General features: G+C 37.9%; 1 protein-coding gene across 2 annotated transcripts in view; it reads right to left on the bottom strand.

Annotated features, from left to right (window-relative positions):
- Positions 1 to 3,066: 3,066 nt before the first annotated feature.
- Positions 3,067 to 26,452, bottom strand: part of EFNA5 (ephrin A5) — a 210,523-nt gene continuing 187,137 nt past the window's right edge. The window contains exons 3-5 of one of the 2 annotated variants that reach the window (XM_035562593.2): positions 8,825 to 8,890; positions 8,342 to 8,422; positions 3,067 to 3,454 (exon numbers count right to left, since the gene is read on the bottom strand). In XM_035562593.2, coding sequence (XP_035418486.1) covers positions 3,333 to 3,454; positions 8,342 to 8,422; positions 8,825 to 8,890 — 269 coding nt within the window. In that variant the 3' untranslated portion in view covers positions 3,067 to 3,332. The remainder of the gene's footprint in view (positions 3,455 to 8,341; positions 8,423 to 8,824; positions 8,891 to 26,452) is intronic. The other variant, XM_035562594.2, reaches the window with a different exon arrangement.

The raw sequence follows: 26,452 nt of genomic DNA on the forward strand, positions 1-26,452 counted from the left end.
CAAACAAACAAACAAAAAGACTATTAATGGAAACAAAATCAGAAGGAAAACAGGAGGAAAAAAAAAGTTTTAGAAAGAAAGAAAAAAAAAAGAAACAAACAAAATAACAGAAGAGTTGTTATATCCCCAAAGTGTTTTTAGAAACAAACATGATACAAAAGAACAAAAACTAACACAGAAACCACAGGGCTCCAATATCAGACCTTTAAACACAGAAGACAAAACATTGATCATCAAAAGTCATGTTGTTCCAGGTCTTGATAATGTGAAGTCTTGCAATAGATGAACGATTTCCAAAGATGAGTCCTGTATGCTGCAGTGTCATGGCCACTTGCCTCTCAGTTCTCAGCCATGATCACACTTGATGCTTCAAAGCTCTGTCTTGTAATCAACATGTGATTTTAATATCCTGAAATTCTATTGTTCTCACTTACAAAAGACATAAGAATCAAATTAATACTTTATTATCAAACACTATATACAACAGAGGTTGCTAATAATACAGAATTTAAAGAACATAGCTTTAAGATTTACTTGTCTTTCCTTCGCCATCCAAGTAAGTACAGTACAAAACAATATTCTAAACTAACACGAAATGTTACCTTGTCTATTAAAGGATACACAGTATCCACTAAACCCACTGATCCCTATTTTCCCTGCTTTGCATTGCAGTGGCCTTGGCAGCCAGGAGTGCAGGCCATGGGGGTACGCAAGCCACCCAGGCTGAGGGAGAATCAGTCCCTCAGGCCTGAGAAGGGGCAGGCAGAGTGGAGGGGAGCAGAAATCTCCTTGCAGTTGGTGCCAACATCTGCATTCAGAGCATCCAGAGATTTGCTTTGCAACACAAAACCCATCAGTACTTAATTCTATGACTGGGATTGCCTGATGCCATCAAGTACCGAACTGGCAGTGTCTTGTGGTCTCCTGGCCACCCGGGGCAGCACAGGGACCTGCCTTGCAGCTGCACCACTCGTGCTGTCCCTCACCTACCCATCAAGGCTCTGTGATAAACTGAAGGGCTGAACTGCACTTGAAGCAACACCACTGGAAAGTGGCTGCTGTGGATAAGTGTACATCTCAAATTCTGACATCATTTAGAGACAAAGGATGAAAAATGAAGCCACCACTTCCACATGATATTGGCACTGCTGGTACAACTGTCTGTTATTGTTATGAATCATTTAATAGGGTTACCTATCATGCAATATTATCAGTTAATAACCCATTTGTTGAGGTTCATTTTGATTAAGCTCATCTCATCCACAGCTCTTTAATTCCTACTTGAAGGAAGTATTAGCCTGTGTACCAAGCACACCCATGTTAAAGAGTGGAAAGTACCAGCTAGATTGTAATGGGATGCTGGCTGACTTCCCTCACTGTTTAGACTGTGTATCTTTTTTGTGTGCACTTCACACTAGAGGAAATATCCTACATTCCTGCTGTAAGCACAGGCCCTGCAACAAGAACCTTGTTGTATGGTATCAGGCAAGCTCAGATTGTGGTTTAGCATGCATAAAACCTCCCTTTACATCTTAAATTGACTTCTCCTTTTCCTCCTTTATTGAATAGTGAGCTGCTTACAACTTTAGGAAAGCTTTTCATCATTAAAAAGAAAAAAAAAAGAAAAAAACAAGAAAAAAAAAAGAAAAAAACAGCCAACCAAATACTGTCTGATGTTGGTATCACTCAATTTTGTTATGACAGAGATTTTCTTCAGAATTAATATAGAAAACCCATGTTTTGTTTGAATGCGCTCCATGTTTTGTTTTGCATTTAACAATTATCACAGTTTTTGTTTAGAAAAGGTTTGTTTCAGTCTTGGTTTGATATTTCCCTGATTATGTTTAGCAGTTTGAATTTCATGGCAGCCTAGACAAAAAATACCCCAAGGCTTGCACTTCCTGGCAAATGACTTTTTCAAGCTCTACCATAGCCAAGGCTCAGATTCCCTAAACAGGGTCACTCCCAATTCCATCAAACAAGACAGTCCCATTTCCTACTTGCATCAAGGCTTACCACTTTTCTCACATGTTTAAATAGGACAAGCATATACACTCACTCTCAGCATAAAGTATATCTAAATAATGTATTTTCTATTCTAGTGGATTTTTAAAAAAATATTTTGTTAAGTCTTTGGGAGCCCATCTAGTTTATCTCTGGCTGATAAACACGTTTCCTCTACTCTTCGAACTGTGCTGGAAGGGGAAAAGATAAAAAATCAACACTTGAATTCATATTCCACACTTCTTTTCTTTCCCCTCACCAAACAATGCTACTAAACTGTCCTGGCTTCTTTTACTTGTGGTTTATTCCCATGACTGAGGAACTTGCAGGAGAGACAAATCAAGAGCACACTGGAGATCCTGTGTCCCGAACATGATTCCTCTGGCCACTGATGTCCTCTCATAGCATGTATTAACACCCAGAGCAGCATCCAAGGCTATCAGCTACTAAGTTAGCGCTGGGGAAGGTCACTTTATTCTCAAAAGTGCCTCTGCATTTCAAGAAAAAAATTGTAGCACCACGGTGATTTCTTTTAAAATAAAATAAGCCGGTGTGCATTATCCCCTTAAAACGAAATAACAGAGGCACTCACACCCCCAGTGAAGTTTCCTAAATCTGACCTTGCCTGCTGTGTGCTAACATTTCTAAATACTAACCCCTTTCTTTCACCAAAGACAGTGTTTCTACTTGTGAGCAAGAATTTTACCATCAAAGATGTTTCAGGACAGTCTGTAAGAAACAATGTCCTCCCCTTTCAGAAGCCTGTTCATTTAGAAACTCCTGGAGGAAATGGTGTTATATTATATCTGTTCTTAATACTTCCCCTCCAGTCCTGACATCGTGACACGATGCCTTGCATGATCATCTTACAGTGCTGAACGAGAAGGCATAAATATTGTATTGGAGAGAAAACTCTCCCAGGCTTTCACTCAGTTTCTTTATCCTTCACTGACTGCATCTGCCACTACTCTTCCTTGTCTACACACGGATGACACAGTGAACTAACAGAGGTGACTTCTTAAAGGAGAATGCAGAGGAAAATAAGAATCACTAGTGTCACTATTATAGTTTGGCATTTTCATTTGGAGTCCTTTTATTTGTATGGAGGGGTTAAGAAAGTCACAGGGTAGGTAGGGACGGGTGCTGAAGCTAGTTATCCCCTTCAAATTTTTGCTGAGTTCAGGCTAAAAGGGAGAAGAAAAGGGAAAAATAACAATTTGACATCTGCAAAAACAATAAAGTCCCTTTCTTGGGATGAGCAGTTAGGTGGATCTTTGATGTTCCAAGACCCTGATATTTTCTGCGACAGGTTGCTGGAGCATACTGTGCTATAATATCAAAAGCATTGCCAGGAGGAACAATAGAGTTGCCAAAAGCCGGCTGGGTATCCTCGGTGTCTGTGCCGCATTCTCACCACGGGATGGCTCGGCTGACTCATGTACGGTATCATCTGTTCAAACAGAAAGCATACATTCCAATGAGATTTTGCATCCTTAATAAACTCTCACTGAGCCGACAACTGCAAGTAGATTTCAGTGCCTTTATGAAATAGGGCAATGAACCTTGTGCTGTCATTGACTTTCACAACCACGTAATACCTCATTATGTAGCCAACTTGGGGCCAAGTCCTGCATTTCTTACTGGCAAAACTCCCACTGAAGACCAAAGGAGCAGAAAGTTAAGTCTGACTGCAGCAGACTAAGGAATGAAAGATTCCTACTCTAAGAAAATACTGTAGCCCCAGCTTTGGATGGTTAATTAGATAGCAATGTCAATAGTGAGGCAGCTAAATAAAAACACCTGATTTTCCAAAGGGCTTGAGGAAGAGTTGCACGTGCTCAGAATTAACTTCAAAGTTAATCCCATTCCTGAGTTACAGATTTTGGCTCCTGAATTCAAAAGAATAGCCCATAAGTGCAAGCATGTATTCCACTTCTACACACCAAATTTCCACTGAAGTATACTGCATTTTGGAATATGCAGGGGATATGAGACTAGTCTCCCTTTCTCAAAACAGAATTCTGAAGGCTAAGACAGTCTCTGATTGTATACAATACAGGCACAATCCCAAAATCTCATAGGTAGCAGACTACTTTTTATGGTATACAAAATATAGATTTACATATGTACTGATAAAACTAATGAAAAAATAACTATCTGGGTTGTGAAAACATGCTTATGTATTGGCAGCAGAGGAGAATACAGTCAAAAATACTCCGCTGATTTTATTATACTGAATAAAGATCTGTTTATTTATTTATTTTTTAATTAAAAATCAGCCTTACAGCTACAATAAAAAATATAGGTAAATTCAAATTCAACTTAACTGTTGTTATAGGTGTGGTATTTTTCTTTGCAAAATCCCCTATATCCACAGCTATCTAGTTTAAGTATTTTAAGAGCAATCTGTCTGAGGCTTGCCATAAAAAGTCTGCTCTGTGTTTGAATTTTCTTAGTACTAAATGAACAAAATGAGCTAAACCTTTTAAGGAAGTGTGAAGTGGCCTCAAAATGAATTCATAAGCTATTTTAGGGTGCCTAAGTTTCCAGGAAAATTAACAGTATCTCATAACTTAGTGTAAAAAGCTTCCCCATTTTAAGAGAGGTGTTGAAATACTTGTGATATATCTGTTTCAGAGCTCCCATCTCAACAAATTGCACTGCGAGGATTACAGTGGATGAGAGCTGTGTGATCCCAATTAAAGGCACTAAGGTACAGCACTAGGATCACCAGGCAGCACTGGTGTGGAGCCTCTCACGTTACTCAGCTTCAGTTAGATCAAAAGATCCCCTTCACACCCTTGACACCTCGCACAGAAGCAGGCAGAGCACTTAGCGTTATTTGGGTTAACAGGCTCTTCGGCTCCAGTCCAGTTTCACTGGGAGATGCACAGTAAACTGGATTAGCAATGTCACATTTTGTTCAGCACTGATGCTGCAGTCGTGTCAGGTCTATCAGCATGTCCTCGGTGCTATTCAAAGCAAAAGTGTGAAAAGCAAGCACCAATCAGTTGTGAATATGTTCACATTTGCAAGAAAGGGACAATTAAAGGGCTGGAAAGGGCTATTTAAAACTGCTAGTTCTGGTGGTTGTCAGAACCAAGAGCTGTTCCGTATTTCACCTGTGAGTTATTTACACTATTGTGCTTCGGTGGCAATGCAATGAGAATACAGTACTTCACAAGAGCAACTTCCCCATTAAATCATACCCTAAGAAGGTATGGGGAAAAGATACCCCTGTCCTACCTGTCAGCTCTATCTCCTTTGATATACACAGAGTTGGCTCTAGCCAGTTTGGAAAAGTGTACTCACCATTGATGAACTAAAAGTACAGGAGAGAATGACATGAACTATATTCTGCCTCTTGCATCATCAACAGAATTGCAAGTAAGTCTGAATTTGCAGACTGAATGTTAACAGTTTTGTGCTAATTACATGCATGAGTCAGGACTAAAGCACAATAGGGCAGAACTAGTGTAAAACAGCAATAAATCCTAATTCTCTGTGACTCTCAGCTCTCATGACTGGAACACTGAGTACTACTAACAAATCTCAACGAAAAAGTCCTAAACTAAAAAGATTAATTCTTAAATTAAAAACGTGGAGATCTTCTATGATGCCGTTTAAAAAAAAAAAAAAAAAAAAAAAAACTCTTCACAGGGGAATTCATTTAAGGGACTCCTTACAAGAAATCATCAGAGCTTTCTGTCAATGCAGTCCCAAGGTCTCTTTGCGCTCATATATTAGAGCACACATTTCATCTGCAGTTCTCAAAATCACTTTTCAAATATGATTTTCCTGAGACGTGCAGAGTTGTAAAATCTTTAATGCTTAGGCTTAAGGTTTGAGTTTGTTTTAAGCAATGAAGGCAAGTGACAAATATGACAAAATTCATTAATAAAATCTGGAAGGTCACTGCTAAAGACTGGGAATGCTAGCAGCAATTAGAAAAAATTATTTTGACAACCATGAATTTTCCAGATCACATAGCTTTACATCATATGCTTCAGGTATAATTATTCCACAGCTGCAGTTTTTGTTTTATGGACAGAAGGGGAGGACAGGGATAGGGACGATTACTTTAATAAATTCTGAAAGAAGAGTGATCTCTACAAATCAGCTTCCTGCAATTTCCTGAGCAAAACCAGTGAAATTACAAGGGTTCAAAAATCATTTTTTTTTTCAGAAGAGTGGTCACAGTAAGTAATCTGCTGAATGTGATCCTCCTGCCTCCCCATCCTCCTGTATACTGCAGGAGAAGATGGTGGCAGGCAGGGGAGAGCACACAAGCAGAAGATGAGTGCGAGAGGCAGGTAGGTAGGTAAGTACATGTTACAGATCACATACAAGATCCACTGGGGCAGCAGCAAGCCTAACAACCTCATAACGGGAAAGCATGATAGCAGTTAGCAGATCTGGGAATGACTGATTATCTGATGGCAACTGGTCCAAATAATAATGCAAATAAACACTGATCTTGGGAGTGGCAACTTTTTGATACCTGAAGGGTTCAGAATGAAAACCTTCTCTTTAAGGGTATTATTTCCCCCGGTAACAAAAACAGCATTTCATCTCAGACTGCAGGATACTCTTTGTATGATTTGGGTTCTCTGTTTCACCTGCTGCTTTCTAACAATATGCTTTTGTGATGGTGCTAGCTACGTATAGCCATTCAATGGGAAGTGAGCAGCACTGCTGAAAATATACAGCGAGGTCACTACTATCAAGTGCTTATTACTCACACGATCTCTTTTGCAATCCAGTACCTGCCAGAATACATTTCAATTAGCCCATGCACCAAATCAAAAAGTGTAAAAGAGCACACTGAGTTTCTAGATTCATAGGTTACCTAGGGATGGGAAATGATCATCCTAATGCCTCCTGTAGAAGGTGAATATTGTTAATAAAAGTGCAAATGCATCTCTGCTATAAATGCACTCACCTTGCATACATATTTGGTTAGAGAACAACCCTGATTCTCAAAATCAAAATTTTTAGGTGAGTTCTGAAAACCCTCTCAAAGAAAAATATAAAATTATATTGTGCATTTATCGGTAGATCATTCAAACTGGATAACTTGTGGAAATCTTATTAATACTTCTGCCTAAATAATGGCTTTTAGTTAAAGAATCAGCAAATAACAAAGAAAAAAAAAAGTTGCTTCATACCAAAGGAACAGTCTCTTTCAAATAACATAAGAGAAAAGAAAAAAAAATCTTGGTAATCTGTTCTTCAGGGTATATACTAAATTTTACACAGGTGTAATGTTTATGGTATCATTTGTTTATTTAACTGTGCCTTTTAATTATTGAGGTCTGAACGTAGCAATGTGTGAACAGCGTGTTACAAATAAAACAAACAGATAAATACTATTGCTAATACTTGCCCTACATACCCACCTAATTTTAATGTCATGAGACATCCCATTGAGGTGGATGGGATTACTCACACCCCTAGAGTTAAACATGCTCCTATCTGTCATAGACCTGACTCATACAAACATACACATGCACTTCCCACACAGCCCCACACACCTTGATGGTGGAGGATAATACCACTTTTCCCTGGGTAGATAAGGGGCTTTATAAAAGAAAGTATTATTCTTATTTTTAAAGGTAGCACTTTGGGGAACAAATGAAAAAATGACAAACCAAATGAATAACATAAAAAAGTAAAACCAAATCATATCAAACCAAACCAAACGAACAAAAAATCAATCAAAGATAAAAAAACAAAACAAAACAAAAAAAAACATATCTTAAGTTTTCTCCAATAAGAAAAGGATAGAAATTCACATATATCAGTGTGTGTGTGTTAGTTTGCATATGTAAAAACAGTACTTTGTCTAATAAAATATACATATATGTATATTATTTTAAAGGACTAATTTCTTACTTAAACATTATCAGCTATATGCCTGTGTCATGCGCTAGCATTAAACAAGCAGCAGTTCTATTTCTTTGAAAGTCTTTTGACATCACAAAACACATGAAGTGTGCCCATTGACCTTCTAAGACTTTGGTCCCAGTCAAAAACTAGAGTGGTCTGTAAACATGCTGGATGTTTGGCTTGGATGGACCAGCAAGTTCATGACACCAGTGAAATTTTATGCTGGCACACACAGTATTTTATTAAACTGCATCAATGAAAAAGCAATGTTTTTCCTCCCCTGCATTAAGTAAGGAGACAGAAAATATACCACAAGTGATATTAGCACTGCTAGAAACGAGCAAAAGCAGAGCAATTATACCATGCAAAGCATGCAGAGAGGAAAAAGGTACTCAAGCACCAGAGGGATACACGCATTTTTAAAAAGAGATTCTCTAAGCATACTAACCTGCTGGTTCTAATGAATTTTCTACTTTGTCGTTAACATCGAAAACACGATCATGAACACCTATAGTTTTCATACAGCTGTCTATAACAAAAATAGAGATAACAGCCAAATATGTTAGTGAGACACCCTTAAACTCCCCACTTTGTTTTTTTTTTTCTCTCTTTTTTCTATTGACTGTATATAATTAAGCATATTTATATTTTAAAGTCTGTGGCATGTATCCATATGCCAGTGTAGTCTTCCATTGGTACAACAGTTTAAGAAACAACAAGTTAGCAATTGCCATGTAATTAAAATAAAGCCTTATGAAAAATGATACGGAAACATGATGAAAACCATAACACAAATGTTGCTGTACAGAACAGATAAACAAGATTTAACAGTAAAAAAAAAGAAAAAAAAAAAGATTTACTGCTGTTAACTAGACCACATAGTAAAGCATGCTACAAAGCCACCCTCGAAACCTTAATCTAAAGAACTTACTTGCTGGTCGCACAAAAACTTTAAGCTTTAGACAGGATCTCCTTCCATTATCTGGGATCGCAGAAGCTGTAAATGAAGAATGAGAGAGAAGTGGAAGAGTAAGAGAGGGAAAATGCATATGATCCTTTGTCCTAAAATCAAATACCCTTTATCTTCCCTTCATCTGAAAGGTTGGACACATTTCAGCCTCTGCGTGTAAGGACTTCAAGTGTGCAAAGTAGCTTGATAATGCAAAAGCAGGGAAGGAACTGCAGATTTTACTCTAATCTCTTTTTTATTTTTTTCATAGGAGACGTGAAGCACATGATATTCACAATGTTTCATTATCTCCTCTCACCTTTCCACATGCTTTTCTCAAGAGAGAGTTTAATAAGGTTTCTGCTGTAGTGCATGTGTCTACCTTGAAAAATTCTACTTTAGAATAATTAAGGTCATTTACAGGAAAGCTAGTCTTGAAATGTTAGGCCATAGGCTTCAGTGACCCATAAAGGAATGAAAAAAACTGACAAAATGACACTGAAGGTGACAATGCTAAAAATATAAATATGTACTTACCTCCATGAAAGTAAAAATACACCCCATTAAATACATGCACTACATTCTACCGCAAAATCAGCCTCTGTATTCTCCACTTTGTTGAGAAAATTCTTATTTGGCTTTAGTCAAAATATGATTCCCTGTGTTACATAACAAACAACCAGCTTATTCCTTCTTTCTGCCCTCCCCCGTCATTTGCCATTCAAATTATTTATTTGGAAGAGTATTTACAGTATGAGGAGACAAAAAAGAGGAAATGATGTCTGGCACTATACAAAAGATCATACATATAAGTCTAGCATCAGCATGTACTTATTTCTGAAAAACAACTGCTGCTGTGAAAAATTCCTTTTGGGAATTATGCTTGCCTCAATATACATGATCACAGGCAAACATACCAAGCTACCTGACTTGGGCATGCAAATATTCAGTTGTGAAAAACCATCTGCATACTCATTTTTTTGCCCTTGTAAAAACCCTCAAATGCTGGAAATACTGCCTGAAGCACCTAAAGTCATTTTTATTTCATTGCATAGCCTTCTCTATCATCCAAAAAGCTATGCACTAGGGCAGAACAAGTTGACTTTTGTAGAAAACTATTGGAAGCTGTCTGGATTTACAAAAGATGATTGGACTAGCAATCCAAAAATTAGTTTGTTCTGATTACCACTGTTTCATCCACATTTTGCCATTATGTTCCTGTTTGTGACAAATAGCTAAAAAGATTTACATACATATGTATGTTATAGATGTATGAACACACGCTCTTTGTCTACATGCCAAGCTCACACTTGAAGAGCTCCTCAGCTAACTTGAAATTAATTCCAGTAGCCTTTGATGATGCATTTCCAAGGCAGGCATCAGCTTTTTCCTACAAGGAAGAACTAGCAAATTTAGTAGGAACACAAAAAAGAAGCAAAGTGAGAGTCAAATAGAGCTAAAGCTGTGGTTCTGCACCTGTTGGGAAGTGCTTGAAAAATTGTTTCCCTCTTTTAATCACAAAACAAAAGCGTGTAGAAATGATGCTCCCCCCTTCACACTGACAAGCAGTTAAGAAGTGCTAACAGCTGGCTTTGCTGTAGGCTCTTACTAAATCAAAGTCAGAAAAACTCCCTCTACTGACATTTACGGTAACTGGTGTGTTATTCAGGGCACAATATTTGCACTCTGTGGTTATATTCAGGAAATTGTGTCCTTTCTGTGGCCTTCTCTGAGTATATGCAAACGGCTTTGCTCAGACTAAACAGGCAGTTGTGGATTTCTCAGAAGATAAGAATTCTATTATTACTGTATTGCTAACATAAAGGTGGTAAAGACATTTCCAACATTATCCCAAATAGAGAACACACAGTAGTTTTATCACCAACAGATTTTTTCCTGCTCAGAAATTATTTCAGAAGTACATCAGGATACACGATTATTCAAAGGCAAATTTTAGCTTTGACATTTACATGCTGCTGTTTATGTCCACAAAACAAGCATGTTTGGGCTCATTGGTGTTTATTAGAACACCCTGTTAGCATTAGCACTGACTAACTAAGATAGCTAGGATCAAATAATATTCCATCTGGAAAATCAGAAAATGAATGTTCTGTACATATAAAGTTTATATGTGCATATAATATTTGCGCACTCTTAAGAGCAAACAACAGCTAGTGATTAGCGATGTCCTTTGGGAGAAAATTTCAAAATCTGCCCTCTGCTCAAATCTTCTTCTGTCACCATTCCTTACATAGGGTTGCATATAATGTGCTGTATCAGGAGCTGCAGTCCTTTTGCAACTGTAACAGTTACATTTAATTCATCATCCTTGAAACTGACACAGTTTTAGTGATAAGTATGAAAAAGTGCCTTTTTCTTCTCCAAGGAAATTATGTACCCTCAATGCTTGCAGTAGAACTAGGAAGACTCCTTTTTAACCACAGTGTTTTACTCCTTCAGAGGGAATAATAATAATTAAGAAAAAAGAATCAAGTGACATTTTGTTCTGCTCTCACATGTGTCTCAATGACTAAGAACAAGGTGACAAAGTGATACACTGCAACCTTTTTGGCCTTCCTGAGAAATTAAGAGCTGTTTGTCAAGCTGGGTGGCTGCAATCTATTTTTATTTCCTCCCTTCTTCTCCTTTTCATCTTAAAACGAAAACATTGACAATTTGTAGTATTTCCCGTATGTCCAGATGTATCACTCACAGGGCAGAGTCAGGTTGGCTAATGTCATCCATCCTGCTCTCTCATACATTATTGCAGTTTGTCAGTATTGTTCTGTTCTTTTCTATTCCCTGTCTTCTTTATTCTGCAATATTTTCACCACTATATTATGAAAACCCTGACTCTTGGATTATGATGTCAACAACTAGGAATTATTTTTCCTTTTTCAGCAACAAGCTCAGGATCTTTTATGGCTAAATTTTAGGCACATCATATTTGTTGTCCACTAAGGAAAGCCAGGGGTGTTCATTAAATTTGTTTTTTTCTTAAGTTAATACCTTGAAGCTTTAACTCAAGTGAAGTCTGAAGTCCTATTCGCCCACATGAAAGTGGATTTAATGACAAACTTTTGCTAAAGAGCACAAAACTCCCAATCAGGGTGACCTACCAGCCAATATTTTGAGTAAGAACTACAAAGGAACACCAAATGACCAAAACAAAACAAAGGACAGGATAAGCTGCACATATTAGCATACTACTAAGAATAGATGCTAAATACCTTTTTTTTTTCTGGAGCAGAAGTAATGTTGTGGCTAGGATTTAACAAAACCTGATACTTAAATGAAAAATTCTGGGATCAGTTCAAACTAGGCATTTCCTACCAAACTGACTTCGACTCATGTCTTGACTTGAGGACCTAAGGTTAGGAAACAGTGCTGTTTTCAAGGTGTTTTACTTTCCAAGAAAGGTGGGTTTCCAATGCAAAGAGGTCTGGCGGATTCCCCAAGAGTCCTGCATGTTTGCAAGAGAGCAACATTGCTGAACTCTGGAAAGGAGAAAAAGAACTGCTCTCTGCCAGCTGGGGTCTCTTAAATTTCCCTTCCCAGCTAAACTTATTGCTGCTGTTGCTATATTCCACTGGCATTAGCTATACTATAAGAAAAGATGTCCTTTCTTGGCCTGTACAAAGAGAAATTTCATTCTCCTGTCTGCACAAAACCACGTTAGCCTCTAAGGCTTTGGTATAAGGCTTTTTTATTTGCCCCCTTTAAAGGTGATATTAGCTATAAAATAGAGGCCAGTTCTCAGAGCAGGAAGTCTCTGATGCTAATGGAAACTGTCCCATGCAACATTTTCCATTTGAAAAGCTGAAATTCCCAAGGAAAAAAAAAGCAATTGAAACTTAGCTGCACAACAAAAAGAATCCTTTGAAAGAAGATTCCTTATAAGGAACAGAAGAGGTTATATCCTCTTTTTTCCACGAATTATATTAGAATAGAAAAGGTCTGACTGGTTTAGTTTGTGTCACAAAGAATGACAAAGAAACACAGAACAGGAAATCTGCAGTGTCGCTAGTTCCTACGATTTCATTATAATTCCTATGATATTTCATTCTACCTACCTTGCCCCTACCAGCAACTTCAAGAGAATCTCCTGGGTCTGTCTTTTGAAGATCACATTTTATACTTCACAATTACTCAACGTCTTGAGATTAGGAGCAAACACGCATTAAAATCTCTCTGAAATTACCAGATATATTAAAACACCTTAATAATCATAAAAAATAACTTCTTCACTCTCTTTTCCAAAAAAAAAAAAGGGAAATTCCATAATTTAAAAGAAATTTAAGTCATAATCTCTGCATTCTTCAGGTGAAAATTCTGTATCCATCAGATGAACTAGAAAAAAAAACAAACATACAATGAACTACTGCTCATAGGACTAGAGCCAAGCTGGATCCAAAAATGGCACTAAAGTAGATTAGAATAGAGAATTTCTTTTCTGTGAACCACTTCTGGCTACCATTTTTATACCCTGTAAGGAAAGTGAGTGAAGAAAATGATTTTTTCCTCATCTAGAGCCAAACCATAAATATTTCAGTATTTGCTAGCTATATTTAAATATGGAAATTATATATATATATCCATCTCCTTTCAGCCCACTCCAAAGCAGTTTTCTGCTAGAAAACACATGGTATACTATTAATATATTAGATACAAATAACAGGTACGTCCTTTCTCAGCCTGATAAGGATTAGCAAAGTTATTCAATAACTACTGGAGAGCCAGTCAGAGAACAAAAAGTGACGTACACAGAAAACAGTGGTGTTTTTTTCTAACAACAGATTTTCAGTTAAATTACTATGTCAAACTGCAAAAATCTCTTTAAAGGAGTCATCCAGATATGGCTCAATCAAGCTAAAAAGTGGGCTAACTAAAAAGTAAATGTAAAAAAAGACAAGGTATGAAAATTTCAATAGTAATATGGTTATCAGTACCTGCTAGTCATGTGACAAAAGCCACAAATAAGTATTTTCTTTCCTGAGACATGCAGTAGTTTGGCTGGCACCTATTTGAGGCTCAGTTTCTAACTGAAGAGAAAGTTATTTGGATGTCGCATATAAAAAATGTCTCAACCATCCATCCTATTTACTGATACTCACATGTAATCAACGTTTTTCTCTGCTTGTCTCCTCATTCATTCTTAGCTTTCTAATTATAACATTGCACCTTTTACTGAAATGTAAGTCCTGATATAAAAAATTAATTCATGAATGCAATTCAAATCCTCATTTAGCATTACAAATATACTTAATATTCAAGCCACAATCCGCTATGGGCCCTATTAGACAGCAAAACTGGAACCATTCAGTGTACAAATAATGCTTCATTTGTCCAAGTCACTCAGATGGCACCTTCATTTTAGAACAGGGGGTACACTGGCAAAGGAATATAATTTCTCTTACTATTTTGTTTTTCATGTTTCAATTACCAGTTCACTTGGAATATTCTTTGAAGGATTATAAACCACTGTCTGTGAAAAAACGTGGAGATAAGCCTGTTCATTTCTTTCTATATTTTTGAGAGCTGTGATTTCTCTCAGTTGCCCTTTAAGTGAATGTTTTCTTCTGTTCTCTCTTCAGATGGCAAATAAACAGGGTTTCCTTGTAGAGAAAATCCAAGAGATCTCACCAAGATCTCTCCAGTTCCTTGCAGATGGACTACTACCCGCATCCTCTGTGTGCTATTCAAATTCCTGGCACTGATAAGTGCTTCCAAACCACAAGCACCGAACAGGAGTATTGGTCCAGGCTGGGAAGCCAACAGAGTATTAATTTGAACTTCTCCCCAGCACACGAAATCGAAATGCCAGGTTGCCTGCAACTGGACCAAACACTCAACACTGAGAGCCTGTCAGAAGGACTGCACTTGGAACTTTTGTAATCACCTGGGGAAACACCACAAAGAGAAAACCCACAGAGCAACCCCATACACAGGACACTGTCTTTGTGAAGCAGGAACTCATGTTTACTCAGGCCTTCCACTCGTTTTGTGCTGTAGGCTACAGACAGTCTCCTCAGGAGAAAACATTTACAGCTGTGACTTGCCTCCAGCCCCTTTCAGGCACAATACCACTCCCATTAGTCAAATCCAATATTAAGGTAACCTTATATAATCTGCAAATCATAATTCCACCAACCAGAAGTGTTTTGGCATTCAATATCCTGTGTCAGCTACGGAGCTTTAGAAAGTTTTATTTTTAAAAAACAGAGCAGATGACTGTTCTTGTAAGGAACTGAGTATGTGTGAGAGCATTAAAAATGCAGTTTTCCATTATGTTTGCCACAGGCAATATTTCTCAATTTGTGCAAGTGAAAAGGAAAAGTAGCCTATTAGTTGTTAGAAGAGCTGAGCCTTTCCCCTGTAGGTTTTCGTGTGATTTACCATACAACACAAATGTATGCAAATTAGCCAGGTAAATGCAGAATTAGTTATTAATATTCTTCTCACAGTGTAGATTGAAAAAAAAAGTTACAAATTTGCATAAACGGTACAACTGAAAAAGTCAGCTAGAATTTAATGAATCAATAAAAATCTCCTTTGTGTGCATATATAAAATAAAATCCATACCTAAGGACAGTGAAGGGGTCTTTAAACTTATTATTTAAAGGAGAGGCTACCTGAAAGGATTTACAGATTACTTTCTCCATGTGAGTGTTAAAATCTAAAATTAAAAACAGATAAATAGTGGTCCTATGGAAATCCCTGCCTTCACCAACCCTTGAGTTTAACTTCAGAAAACAGTCTTTGCCTGTCTGTTCTTTCATTCCCAATACTAACAAGAGTTTTGTTCTGACTGTATAAACACAACTTCAGCCTGGGCAAATTTAAATATTGAACTTCCATGGCTTACTCATTCTTCAGACCTAGCGATCAAACACATTTCCTGAGTAAATTGTGACTAAATTTGTTTGTGCCTTTACTATTGCCAACAATCTTGTCTACCACCTCTCTGTATTTAGTCATCACTAGGATGAGGTTGCGAAGAAAAATTACAGAGCATGTTAAATACTCAGAAATCTCAAGCTACCAGACAGAGAGAGAATCTCACCTGGAAATGAACCTGATCTAGTATTGCCAACAACCCTTGAAAACTAAGAAAAATCACCTACTGAGGAAAATAAGTAAGTAAGTAAATAAATAAATAAACAGATGCAAGGTCACAGCTAATACTGCCTATGGCTTAATATATGCAAAAGTACTATAGATATTAGTCTTTACAAATTAAGTTTTGAAATATTACAAGTTTTGAAGGATTACAAGGATACGTAATACAAATGCACATTTTGCTTTATTCCTGAATGCTCAAGTACATCTGTATGAAGTGAAGCTAAAAGCAATCACGTAGTGTTTCTGTGTATCCGTGTATGCATACACAGAGGGATATTCTGCACTTTACGTAAAATATAAATCACAGAGTACACAGCAATGGAGAAAAAGACCTGTTAAAAGCTGTTTGCACAACAAACATAATGAAATATTACCTTTGTTTTCTCACATAGTATAATTAATTTGTCCTATCTTTGCACTAGTGCAAAAATGGTGGATTATTATGGCTTATGTCATAAGCAACTATATCTTTCAGATACCCTAAAAATAACCAGATAAATGACTTGTCATACAAATGCTATTTTAGTGAGTTGTCAGAAGAAAGTAATACATAGTCAGTGTTTCTGCATTAGCACTTAATGCTGAATCAACTGTCCCACTGCAACTGGTTGGCCAAGAAGAATGTAAGCTTTTCTTGCAGTTCATAATCCACTGCAACGTATATATCTCTTTACAGGCTACACAGACTGAAAGTAGATTTCATATCAAAGACATAAAAAAGAAACCTATTCCAGCATTAAGAGAGGTATAAACCACGGATTTCCAGTTTAACTAAGCCAGTATTAATATTTTAATATAAATTGGCCCATTTGACCAGTATTTCCTCTTTTAGTGGACATAACTTGGTCTAGCCCTTTACGTGCCTCAAGAAGGACCCTTAGATGCTCTAGATGTAATGACAAGGCATCCCTGTCGCTGGCCTGGCTGGTGTACTGGAGCCAGACATTTTTAGTGCAAAACTTCAAAACACCCCAAAGCTCAGCCCTTCATGGTACTGGGTACCTCCAGAGGTGAGCAGAAGCTCAGATGAGGCGGACAACACCACTTTGGATCCAGTCCAAAGTCATGCTATATTATCTGTCCTCCCAGGTTGCCAAGTCCAGATGAGTTCGGGAAAATGCAAAATCACCTCAATGCAGTGCAGCCTGTATCCTTTAAACCTTCAGAAGAAAAACAAAGCAGACATTTCAATTTCAGCTAGAAAAAAAAAGAAAAAAAAAACACGTCTGAGCTGTTCCTCTGAACCAAACCCTGAAAAAACACAAGACCCTAGCTCAGTTGTACTTTGCAAAGACTTTTTTTTTTTTGTTCCCTCATGAAAGTGGGAGCAGTTACATTTGTTTATGAAGTGGGGCAAAGCTGTCATCTAACTGCAGCCTGAGCTTCCCAGAGAACCTGTCTCGCCATTGCAGTGTTTCTTCTCATTAAAAAACAAACAAATCTCAGCTGGAGATAAATGAAAGGCATATCCTATTTTGAATGGACTTTTAGTTGCACATAGCTTCTGTGAAATATAAGGAGGTATAGATGAAGAATAGATCATATAGTTAGTTACTCCCACATTAAATATTTTCAGGTCTTTCTCTCATATAAGAAAAATTCCCTTCTATAAATGCAAACTCTATTACATACCATAAAATAAGGGCTAAAATTTCCACACTAGCACAATATAAATGACTGATGTCATACTTTTCTATTGCAACAAACCAACACTATTATTAACTAGAATGAAATAAAAACTTAAGATCTCATTACTGTTTTCAATGGCATTAACAAAAACAAATACAGTTATTGTACAACATTAAGACTGTATTAGAGTAAATTGCTAATAAAACAAGTTAATACTATCAAATAGAGCACTTAGAGAAAAATATATCCTCCTCATACTTTTCATAAGCACTTTTGCACTTTGATTTTCCCTTGGTATCACTAGAAATAAAATGTTTTTCTTCAAGCAGGCTATCCATTTTGCTAATTTCCATCTCTAAGAACTAGACATGAGTAAATCCTTTGAAGAGACATTATAGTCTTGTTAGTAATGACCTTCTCTTTTTGATCTTTAAAGCAACATGTTCACTCACATTGCATTCGTGGGTATTGTATCATGTTACTAAACCTCATACACTTTAATGGACTTCATATTACCCCTGTCTAGCTTTACCACTGCTGACACTGTAATTAAAGCTGAGAGGAGCATTCCATTCTACTCCATTTTCATGGGCTTGTCACTTTCTTAAAAAAAATTAGAAACCTTCTAGCTTCCCATGCTGTGCTTGTAAATTCTGTCAGTTCATAAAAATAAAGAAATAATTACGGATGTTGTATTGCGCTAGGAGTATGACAAGTACATGGACATGAGAAGTTAATTCTGCTGACTCACCTAACCAAAGCAACAAAATTCTGTGTTTATCAGGAGGGTTTTCTTGTGGAGGGAGAGGCACAGGGAGATGTAAAGGCAGGAAGACATCTGCAAGAAGCTGCTTTAGGCTCAAGAGAAATATGGAAAAAAACATAGACTGTGGGCTGTATTTTATTGTTATTTAAAATGAAGGCAAACAGTGAGAATAATGCAGGTTTGAACGTGTTTGAACGTACATGCATGTCCGAAAGTATGCAAATACACTACTTAGCGAGAATACCATTGCTCAACGTATTTCTGAAGGTCCTTTCCCATTGGCAAAAGTCTAACATCAGCTTAGCACAGCTTTTACAAAAAATGCCTTTATGCACACAGTTAGGTTTTACACAGACAAATCCAAATTTGAGCTGGATGAAAAACAGGCATGAAGCAGAAAATGTGAAATTTGTAAAATACATAATAATCCACTGCAACTCAAGCCTGTTTCTGGCAAATAAAGATTCTCAGGGCAGAGATCTTCTGTTTCATCACACCTACTGTGACAGGGTCCCAGGTTTTGACTTAGTAGAGTACATATAAAATAACAGATGCCAGCACTATATTAATAACAGTACATCTTTATCAGGTGAATTCCCAGTTTGTTCAAGTCCTGCAGAGGGACTATTAAACCTTCAATCACTCTGCCATATGTGCCAGAAATTTTTCTCCCAGTCTTTAGAAAGATTTCCTTAGCCCTTCAACTCGTCACCTTCACCATGAAAAATTCTGGAATGCATTAAACTGAAGTTTTCTCTTTAACTGAAATTTGGCCAGTCTGTCAGGCTATGGCAGTTATATTTGAGCTTCTAGCTTTCTGCTTCTTTCTTTCACCTATCTAGTTTGTGTTCATTGCCACAGGCCACACTCATATTTTTAAATCCATATTTAAAAAAGGCCAACCTACGTAAGCGTTGCTGCAGCCTCATCAAGGAGAGCTGCTGCCTCATCAGGAAGTTGACATGTCTCACCTATGCCAGAAAAGGACTGTAGACTGTCATAACTATGACTGTGGGAAAGTTTGAAACACCCACGGGACAGCTAACCTTTCATTTCTCTGCCACAAATTATTTCCTTCTGTGCTATTTTTTTTTAATTAATGTATACCACAGGATGTTTAGCCCTATTCCCAGTGATCATTCCCAGCTGAACTCAAAATTAGATATATATGTGTACATTCTTTCATAACTGGGACTCAAAAGCCCAGGCGGTTTGGAAACCAGTTCCTGAATGCAGTGAGTACCTCATCAGACTCTTGAGCCATACAGGCACCTCCTTGAGATTTTCCTTTCCCAAATGCTGTAACAAGTGCTCTCTCAGAACACAAGTGTTTCTCCATCACTCTTCCAGAAAAGCCCCCATTTGACACCAATAATTTTCCCAGGAATACTTTCATCTCTATTTTTCACCCAATACTTTCTGATCACAGCAAGCACCTCCCCACCGCAAGCTTGTTCCTCTGTTCTGTGCCTGTTAACCAGCCATGAACTTGCATATCAAGTCGTGAGCAGCTTCTAATCATGCCTCCCATGTGTATCTAAGACCATACATACAGAAAAGTATGGGATAACACAAGACCACTTACTTTACGCCTCCTTGCTGACACATATTTCACTTCAAAAGAGATAGACAAAACCTCCATCTAATTAATGTCTCTCAGCCACACAGTACCCATCACTGCTCCATTTAAATGCCTCTAACCCAATGTTGAGTCTCCACACCTCTGCTGGGAAATACCTCAAGCTTGGTCATACCAGAGCTATCCTACCAGTGAAGCATACAACCTCCATCCCGCTTTCGGTAACCAGGAGGATCTGCTTACATTTGTATCCCAGTCCATGGCTAATCCATATCAGAAACATCTGCACTGCATCTAGTTCTGGTACCTGTGCAGAGCTGCATGCCACTGTGCATCAGATGCATACTTCCCTCATGTTCAAAAGCAGGTTCAGTGTACTGAGTTTCTCTACAGAAGCCTGCATACAGTCCCAGTTACCTTAGCTAGGAAAAGAGCCACTGAAAATGCATATATTTGCTCCTTGAGTTAGTGTAGCAAAACATGCAGAGTTCAAACGAACTCCCAGCCAAACTTAGGAAAACAACAACAAAAAAAGACTGAGACCAAACACCTCACTCCAGGGTGTGGGGAAGCACCAAATCTTCAGAGTGTGCGTGTCCTTCCATCCATCCCCAGTCTCTGAGCTGCCTCAGGCACCATCCTCCCAGAGCAGGGGACACACCACAGGGTCCTGCACACCCCTGCAGGATTTCCAGCCAGGACAACACAAAACCTGCATCCATCCTCCATCCTGAGGCTGTGCAGCCAGAGCCAGTGACACAGAAGGATCCTTCCTTTTCCATGTTCCTAGTTAATTTTTAAGATCACCTTACAACTTCCAGTTCACTTTCTAAGGGTCACTGGTTAATCTGTTCTTCAGCCAAGAAGGAGCATTTATGGTACACTCCTGCATTTTTCTGTTCTCCCTGTATGAAATATCCTGCAGGGACATTTTTTAAATTTTTTTTCTTGGATCAACCTGGATATTTTTTTGAAAGCCCACAAGGTGCGTAACCAAAGCTGGCACTGGAGCATCCTAATTATGAAACCCAGCAAGGAACTTCAGCACACATTTTGTGGACTTCAGGTTTCCCATTCACAGACCTGTCTTGCTAGGAAAGATGGGATCATGAAAAAAAATCAGGAAACAGAACTCAGACTGGCTGTAAATGATTTTTCACTTCCACCTTTTAATAACAAGATAAAATAAATAAATAAATATAAATTGACACTCTATTTGTAACATGTCACTCCATTATTGTTTGAGACAACATCCCGAACTTCTCAGGAGGAGGACTAACACGGGGGGCAGGGGAGAGAGATCAAGGTTTACGTTTTTTTTTTATTTATTCAGAAAAACATGCATCTTGAAACGAAGCTGCAGACAAATAGCAGGTCTGAAGCACTATCGGTGCTGACTGCTTTCTGCTGAGCTGAAGTGACCATTTTCAGATCCTTTCAATCTGTGGTGAAAAGATCATTACCATGCTACTCCCGGGAAGTCAGTCCTCCTGCAAGTGAGCTCCTTTGTTATGAATATGGAACAGATGGAACCAAATCTATCTGCTCTGTAGGAACAAAAACACTTACAACCTAGCTCTCTCTATTAAAGACTCTACTTAGCTCCTTTATACCACTGGCTTTCTGTGCACTGCTGTGAGGTTTTGACTTTATAGAAAAAGGCACTTCATAAAAGCAATAGTTCTTACTCTTAAACCAAAAGAGGCCTAAGAACTGCAGAAGACGAATGCAGAGTTTAACCCGCATGGCTCCTTGGAGATATGCAAATATTCAATTACTTTTTTTTTTTTTTTTTAAAGCTAGAGAAAGGATTTTTTTGGAGGAGGAGGAGGAAAAATAGCCATATGTTGCAAAGACTGTGCATCAATGGCAGTGAAGCACATAGATGATAATACGCTGCTCACTCTAATGAAGGTTGAAGCTGACTATGTTATTGCAAGAAGGAACATAGATTTGTTTTCTAATTATGTCTGCATGGATCAAGATGACACTCCTGTAAAAAGTCTATATCAGTCTTTCAAAAATTGACTTTTGGCAGGAGACAAAACAAAAAAAAAATGAAATTCGGTCCTCCCCAGGAATACAAAGAAGATGTAATGCATCAATTTATTCACAAATAGTGCATCTTGCAGGGCCTATTTCCTAGGACTTTAACACAAGCTGCATCAATATTACACCAATTAACTTTGCAAATTGAAAATATGCATAAACTGTAGTTGAAACCAATAGATGTACTTATTGACTCTGCTCATTTGCAGCAGAGAGAAGCAGGAGCGTGTAGAGTATCTGTCACATCTCTTACTATCAGAGTAATAGTGAATGTTTATTTCTAGCCACGCATGCACACATATACACAGACATTGTTTATATCAACTTCTCACAAAAACCCATACAGCAGAAGTCATCAGCCTCCTTTACTTACTATTTAATATGTTAATACATTTATCGTCTGGCTGCCTTTTCAGAAGTAATTGAAAAAAGGGGTTCTGTGGCAGGATGCTTTGATTCTGACTAAATCAAGTCTTCAGGCAAACGTTCCCCTGCCAGCAAGGGCACAGCTTGCCTGAAGTCGTAACCTTTGCTGGCGGAAGGGAACTGGCCTTGAAACAGATCATGAAGCAGATGTTTTATGCCAAATCAGAGTCTAGGGATACACAGGCTACTGCAAATAAAACTCTTCTCCTGTCTGTTCAATCATTTCAATTCCCTGCAGCATGAAATATGAACTTCCCAACAAATGGCTGGTGCACTGTGCAGCACAGCAGGGAGAACAAGTGCCACAGCTGCACCAAGGGCTGGAAAGCTCCTTCATTAGGTCTGCCTTTCAGCCCAAGCCTGAGCAGTGACATGTGGGAGCCACCGCCAACAAAAGGTGATGGTGTTTGTAAAGACAAGTCTCCACCAGCCCGAATTACAGAAATTCTGTGCATTTGCCTGGGAGAAAAGGAGGTTCATAGGGCTGTACCCACAGGTCACATTCATTAGCAGCTCATAATGAAGATAGCTTTTTAATGATTTTTCTTTAAAATTTTCCCACCTCAGACGTGACTGCTGATAAAGTACCAAACCACGAGTTCACAGAAAAATGTAAAATGAAATAAAACAAAATAAAACAAAACAAAACCCTGTCAGTCAGCTTAATGCGAGGGGTCTGCTGCACAACGTATGACAAAAGCCTGACAGGAAAGCCCACTGTTGAGCACCTTGGTACCAAGGGAGGGCAGCCCTCAGGCCCTGCTCCCACCACCTCTGAGGGCATGGCATGACTCTGGTGGCACCTGACCAGAGGCTAAGACAACCCATTGCTCCAGCTGCCCCTGTTTTTCATCTCCCCATCTAAGCTGCTTCCATCCGATTAAAGCATTACATGTCTATAGAGACACACACTTGCTCTTGAGACATAGCTGTTTAAAACATCAGTTAAATGTAAAAGAAACCTGGTACTTTCAAGTCAGTTTCCATCAACATCAACATTACAATCACTCTTTTATGTGTTTCTAAGCTAACAGTTGCACTTTGTGTTAAAAGGAAGGAACAGCTAACAATAGCAGACAATCTTAGCTCATGATTATGGGTGAGCAGAAATGGGGCTCGAGTTCACAAGAATTGTGTATTTGCATTTAAAAAAAAAGAAAGGAAAAAAAAGGTAAAACACAAACATATCACTCAGAAGAACTTACTGACAGGATTTCAAGATGTTTACAATGCGCAACAGAGATCACATACTCAGAAGAACTCAGTGCTTCATGTGCAAAGCATTTTAGAAATCTGGCCAACTATTTGGATACCTAAGTGACAGCTAAGTACTTCTAAAATTATGACTCTAATTGGGAATGCTAAGCACTTCTGACATATGGCCTGTAATACTCAACCTGTTTATTTTACCTCCTTTTGGACTGGGATCAATGCAGAATAGGATTGAAGAAGCGTATGTCCAATTTTCATACAGTAACTTATGCATATTGTATTTACCCTGTTTTTAAGTGTTTCTTTTTTCATTTTTGAAAATGCGTATGGTCAGGTACATTTCAGGTCAGTCCCTTAAAGCATAAATAATGATTCCACTCAAATGCAGATGCACTGAAAACGGTGGGTTTTTTTTGTTTTGTTTTTCAGGAGTCCAGTTAAAGTGACTCAGATAAATCATTTTTAGCATTCAACGTACATAGTCTCAATTTACATTTCAAATCTGAAACAAAACTATCAGTGGGTTATTTATGTCTGTAAATTACAAACAAAACTGTTTTGGTATGAAATGGCACAGGAAAATAAGTTACTTTCACAATCTTTTTTCATTTCTCAGAGAAAGCTACCATTTCAGGGTCTTCCTTCTTCAGCCTAATGTACAGTTACTGAAGAACTAGGGCAATTTCATGGGACTTTCTGTTAGCTGTTTTATTTGTGCATGGTTTTCAATGCTGAATTCTTCATGGAATGCACGTGTTTGTAATTTCACCTCATATTTATAAGGGTGCAGTACAGATTAGCACAGATATTTGCACTTGGAATACCATATGCTGTTCACAAGCACTTCATAGAATGGTGTGCCTCCTTGTGAAAATCCAGCCATACTTGCACAGGTACCAAAAACATAATTTTAATTCACATTTCTAAAGCACAGTAGTCCTCATCCTCAGAGTTGATACAATTTCCAAAGTTTTCTCCTCCTTTTCTGCCTGCCATGTAAGTCTGAGATCAAATTCCCCAGAACCTTATTTTTATTTTTCACTCAAGATATTCTTTAGCTTACCAAAATGAGACAGTTCTGGGCAGAAATCTCTCTTCTCAGATAGGCTATGATATTAAAAATATTCTCCCCAGATAGCCATTTATAAGGCCTTTTCCCAAACTAACTCTTGATGTACATCCATTAGACCCGTGTAAAACACAGAAGAAATTCAGTAATTTGGATAGAAACAATGAGTATTTTTTTCTGATGAAATGCAGCAGCTGGTGTGGCTGGGCAGAGAGCAGTTCAAGGGTCTGTGAGTGCACAGGATCCTTAGATCACCCCTTACCGCAAATGTCGTCCATTCCACAGAATTACATGCCAGATAACTACAAGGCTACTGGAAAGGGCATTATCCTCCCTCCATTAAGGAGCCAGCAGTAATATGGAACATTATATAATTTGGGAAAGTCCAGTAAAAATGAACACTTTATATTTTGCATTCAAATAATTTTGGTTGCAAACCTAAATGCTTCTTTTCTAAAAAGCTCACATATTTCCTCATGGAAATATGTTGGAGAACATTTGTAGAGAATGCTGGAGCACATTTGTAGAGAATAGCTCCTTCTGCCATTTTCTTCAATAGCAAAGATTTCAGTGGGAATGTGTCTCCTCTAATGCACATCCATTTACCAGGAAGAAGAGGAAGGGAACTATGCACAGCAGGGAAGGAAAGCTAAAGGGACAATAGTTGCATGTCTATCCTGAGCAGCATGGCAAGTAGTCTCACCTCTCAGCTAAGACTGAATTTATCTTCAACTTCATTCTCATTTTGTAAAGAGTCAGTGACGTGTAGTGCTGCTACCGTGGTTATGCTGTACCGAGGACAAGAAAGAACGATTGGGCAGCTCAGCCCATGGAGGAGAGTGATAATCTACTAAGAGAACAATGAAATGCTCAGGAGGTACTTATACTACAAACATTTGATTTTTTCAGTTGAGTCAAAATTATTTATGTTTTTAATTTGACAAAATTAGCTTCTTTTTTTTTTTTTATAACCACAACAGCTAAAGCCTTTAACGCAAATAAATTATTTTTAATCGAAAGTTTAAACAGTATGTGACTTTTTCACATTACTGTTATATATAATCTATATATGTATGCATATATAAGACCATACAATCCGTATACACATATTTGCTAAAAATTTATGAAAAATACATGAAGAGAGGTCAGTAAGTGGAGAAGTAAGCACTGCTGCAAACATTTTGGTTTTCTTGAAAGAACAGTACTTCTAAACAAACAGGTGGCCTTAGGAAAAGAAAATTAGCAACAGATCCTTCACTGAATAGATTCACTGCAAGTTTCACAAATGCTTATAGCAAGCCATGGATCCGATCAAGTCTTCAGACCCTGCTGAATACATCAGTTGCCCCATACTAATTTTCTGGTGAAAGAGGGAACAAATTAAGCTCTGTGTCACAGGAGTTCCAAAACTTCAGTGAGACAGAATCACCCCTGCTGAAATCAGTTTTAAGTTTGATGCTCAACAGAATCCTTCTTTATTACTGATTGAGTATTAGATATAGTAAGTTTCTCAGGAGAATAAAACTACCTCTACTGATTTTATCATGCCCTTTTCTTGTGAAATATTTCACTGAAAATAATTGGAAGCTAATGATGCTTCAGAGGACTCTCTATGCAAGTGAAAAAATAATAGGAAGAAATGTTATGTTTGAGACTACACTTTTTTTTTTCCACAGGATCCTTAGACATCCAATGGGAACTGTCAGAGCCACCAATCAATTAATTTTCTAATCTCTCTGTAATGAGCTTTTTTCTCCT

The sequence above is a fragment of the Cygnus atratus genome, chromosome Z, assembly GCF_013377495.2.
Source record: "Cygnus atratus isolate AKBS03 ecotype Queensland, Australia chromosome Z, CAtr_DNAZoo_HiC_assembly, whole genome shotgun sequence".
NCBI classification, from domain to species: Eukaryota; Metazoa; Chordata; class Aves; order Anseriformes; family Anatidae; genus Cygnus; species Cygnus atratus.